The following is a 2,541-nucleotide window of genomic DNA, read 5'->3' on the forward strand; positions in this document are numbered from 1 at the left end:
ACGTGTTGGAGTTTGTCTTATCCTCTTGAAAGTGAGAACTGCAGTGTTTAGTTGATGGGTTTCGCTCTCCTGATCACCCCTCTTTCCTCACTGAGGCTGGGCAGAAGGACCGCACCTTCCACAAGGGGCAGAGTTGGGGAGAATAAAGAAGGGAAGGAGACAAGGCGCTCTAGAAGGGTCGTCAGAACCTGTGCTCCAAAATCTCACCGGCTCTATCACAACCTTGCGTCCTGCATAGATGGGCTTTACTCAGTGCTTTGGGTACCCTGGTGCTGCCAGCCCGGAGGCGATCGCATACCTGTCCCTTCTCTCGGTGGCCACAGGGACCGCCGGGCACCGCAACCTCCCTCCTCTCTTACTCGCTGTTGGTTACAGATAGCCACGAGCGTGTCGTGGCAATACTGTTAACATACAGGTGCAAACTGTCCATTTTGGGGGTTTTTGGGGGGCTCTGGTGTTCCCTTTTTGAGCAGAGGGAGCAACTGCTGACTCTGAAATCTCTGCGCAAATGCTTTACGTGCTCTTTATGTGAGTGTATTTGGCACTTATACGCATGTGATGTGATGGCGTAACGCTACTAGGAAGAAGAAAAACTATTGGGATGGGAAGCGATCCTCATAATTGAAGTAGGGGGAAAAGGAACCTTACTAAAGTCTCATCTGTGAAGCACAAGAGGTGTAAGTGCACAGCTTTAGCAAGGTAAGGATGTGTAATAAACCCAAATAAAGGAAGCCTATCATCAGGGAGTACCTCAGTGGTTTTGTTACCCTGTCCATAACATCATTCTGCTTTTCTCCTCTTGACGCAGGTGGCTGAAAACAGTGGGAACAAACCACCCGAGCGTCCAGGTGCTGAAGCCGCAAGGTCTCTGCGGGAGAGAGGAGGATCCCTTTCTCTCTCGTTAGCGCAGCCGACTGCCACGGGAAGCGTCTCGGGTCCGGTCCGAGGACAGAGCTCGCACTGCCATTGCTGCTGGATTTCTTGCATGCAAAAGAGCTGCTGAAATATCGACTTTCTGTCGCGGGGCCAGGTCTCGTCTGAGGCCGCTCAGAGAAAAATAGCGGTTATTGGTGTGTGACGAGGGCAGAAGCTGGTTTGGAGGATTTTTGAGGAAGCTGGGCTTGCTTTTGTCCAACTGCTGCCCTCTTGAGGGTTTTCTTTTGAAACGAATAGCGAAGAGAGTAGGTAGCTGCTGGAGTCGCCGGTGTTTTGGTGGATTGCCTGATCTGTATTGGAAAGCGCCTTTGCCTTGACAAAAATGGCAGCGAAGAATAAGTTTGTGCAAGAAATACAACGTTTAAAGGCGTAAATGTTCCCAGCTCTCTCTTTTGAAACCCTTGCTAACGCTCAGCAGCACATGTGACCTTGTGTTAGGTTCCTTTTCCCTCCGTGCTTTTGTCCCCCGGTTTTTGGGCGGTTGTCTTTCGGGTGTTGAACTGGGCCCGTTGTCCGGCCACGCTGGGTCAACGTCTGGCTGCTGTTAATGGCAAAGGAAGAATATCGGTGTAAAATCCTGAGCCAGGCGGTTTGTGAAATGGCTTCTGTGAGCGCTCGGCAACTCACTTAAGTCATCGGTCCTTTGGGTCCCTTGGGGGAGTGGGACATGTAAAACGCGACAGTGGCGTGGCTTTTATCTCGGGACCGTTAGGAGACCGTTTGTGCTTAACTGCCCTCAACGTTGGCTGTAGTCAGTTTTATGGAGTCCCTGTGTTGCTCACAATTGTTTTCCGGCAGCTCGCAGCCGCTGTCAGAGCCCGCATCCCTGTACGGTGTAGCTAATTTTGGAAATTGTCTTTCCACAAAATACGGCCTTTTCCTGTCCATGTATCACGGCAGGACGCGGTATGAACGTCATGGCATTTACATCTTTGTGGCTACGCTGTGTTTTGACACATACGTTAAAATTTGTAAATAAAAGGATATTAAAATTCCAAATTTCTCAGCACTGGTGTGTGCTTACAAATAAACGTAAGATGCGTTCACTTAAGTCTTCCCTGGACTTGGTGTCCCATCTCCTTATCTGTAGCGCTGGCATCACCTGCATTGAAAAATAGGACTTTCGACTCGGTTTTTATTTAAGTTGACATCATGTTTATTGCCACCATTTACAAGCACAGGTTCCAAACATCCCTCGGCAGCATCGGAGAGCCCGAAACCAACCGTGCTCATCCAGCGTGCCCATCACCTTCCCAACTGGCAACACCACAGTTACCTTCCCATTGCTTTGCTTTTTCTTCGCTGCTAACGATGAACCGCTGCGGGGTAGCCCAGTTGTACCAGTAAGCGAACGTTCCCTGCTGGCCAGAGCAGTGCCAGCCTCCCCATCCAGGAAACAACAAGCTGCTCATCCTGGAAAAGATTCCGGGGAAATCTCTGCCGGCTCTCCAGCTGTTTTCCCCTACGCCGCATCGGATGGCCGAGAGTTTTGGGTTTATTATTGAGGGAGCAAGGGGGAAAGGTTGTGGGTTGTAAAGGGGGTGGTGGTGTTTTAGGGGAGAAGGAAGGGAAAAAAGGAGGGTTTTGGGGGAAAGGTTTTGGGGG

General features: G+C 50.5%; 1 protein-coding gene across 1 annotated transcript in view; it reads left to right on the top strand.

Moving 5' to 3' along the window:
* The first annotated feature begins 238 nt into the window (after window positions 1–238).
* RCHY1 (ring finger and CHY zinc finger domain containing 1, E3 ubiquitin protein ligase) overlaps window positions 239–2,541 on the top strand; it is a 6,860-nt gene continuing 4,557 nt past the window's right edge. Inside the window, exons 1-2 of the mRNA XM_009888191.1 lie at window positions 239–364; window positions 809–940. Of these exons, the coding sequence (XP_009886493.1) occupies window positions 239–364; window positions 809–940 (258 nt within the window). The remainder of the gene's footprint in view (window positions 365–808; window positions 941–2,541) is intronic.

This window comes from Charadrius vociferus, unplaced genomic scaffold (assembly GCF_000708025.1).
Source record: "Charadrius vociferus isolate BGI_N301 unplaced genomic scaffold, ASM70802v2 scaffold767, whole genome shotgun sequence".
Lineage (NCBI taxonomy): Eukaryota > Metazoa > Chordata > Aves > Charadriiformes > Charadriidae > Charadrius > Charadrius vociferus.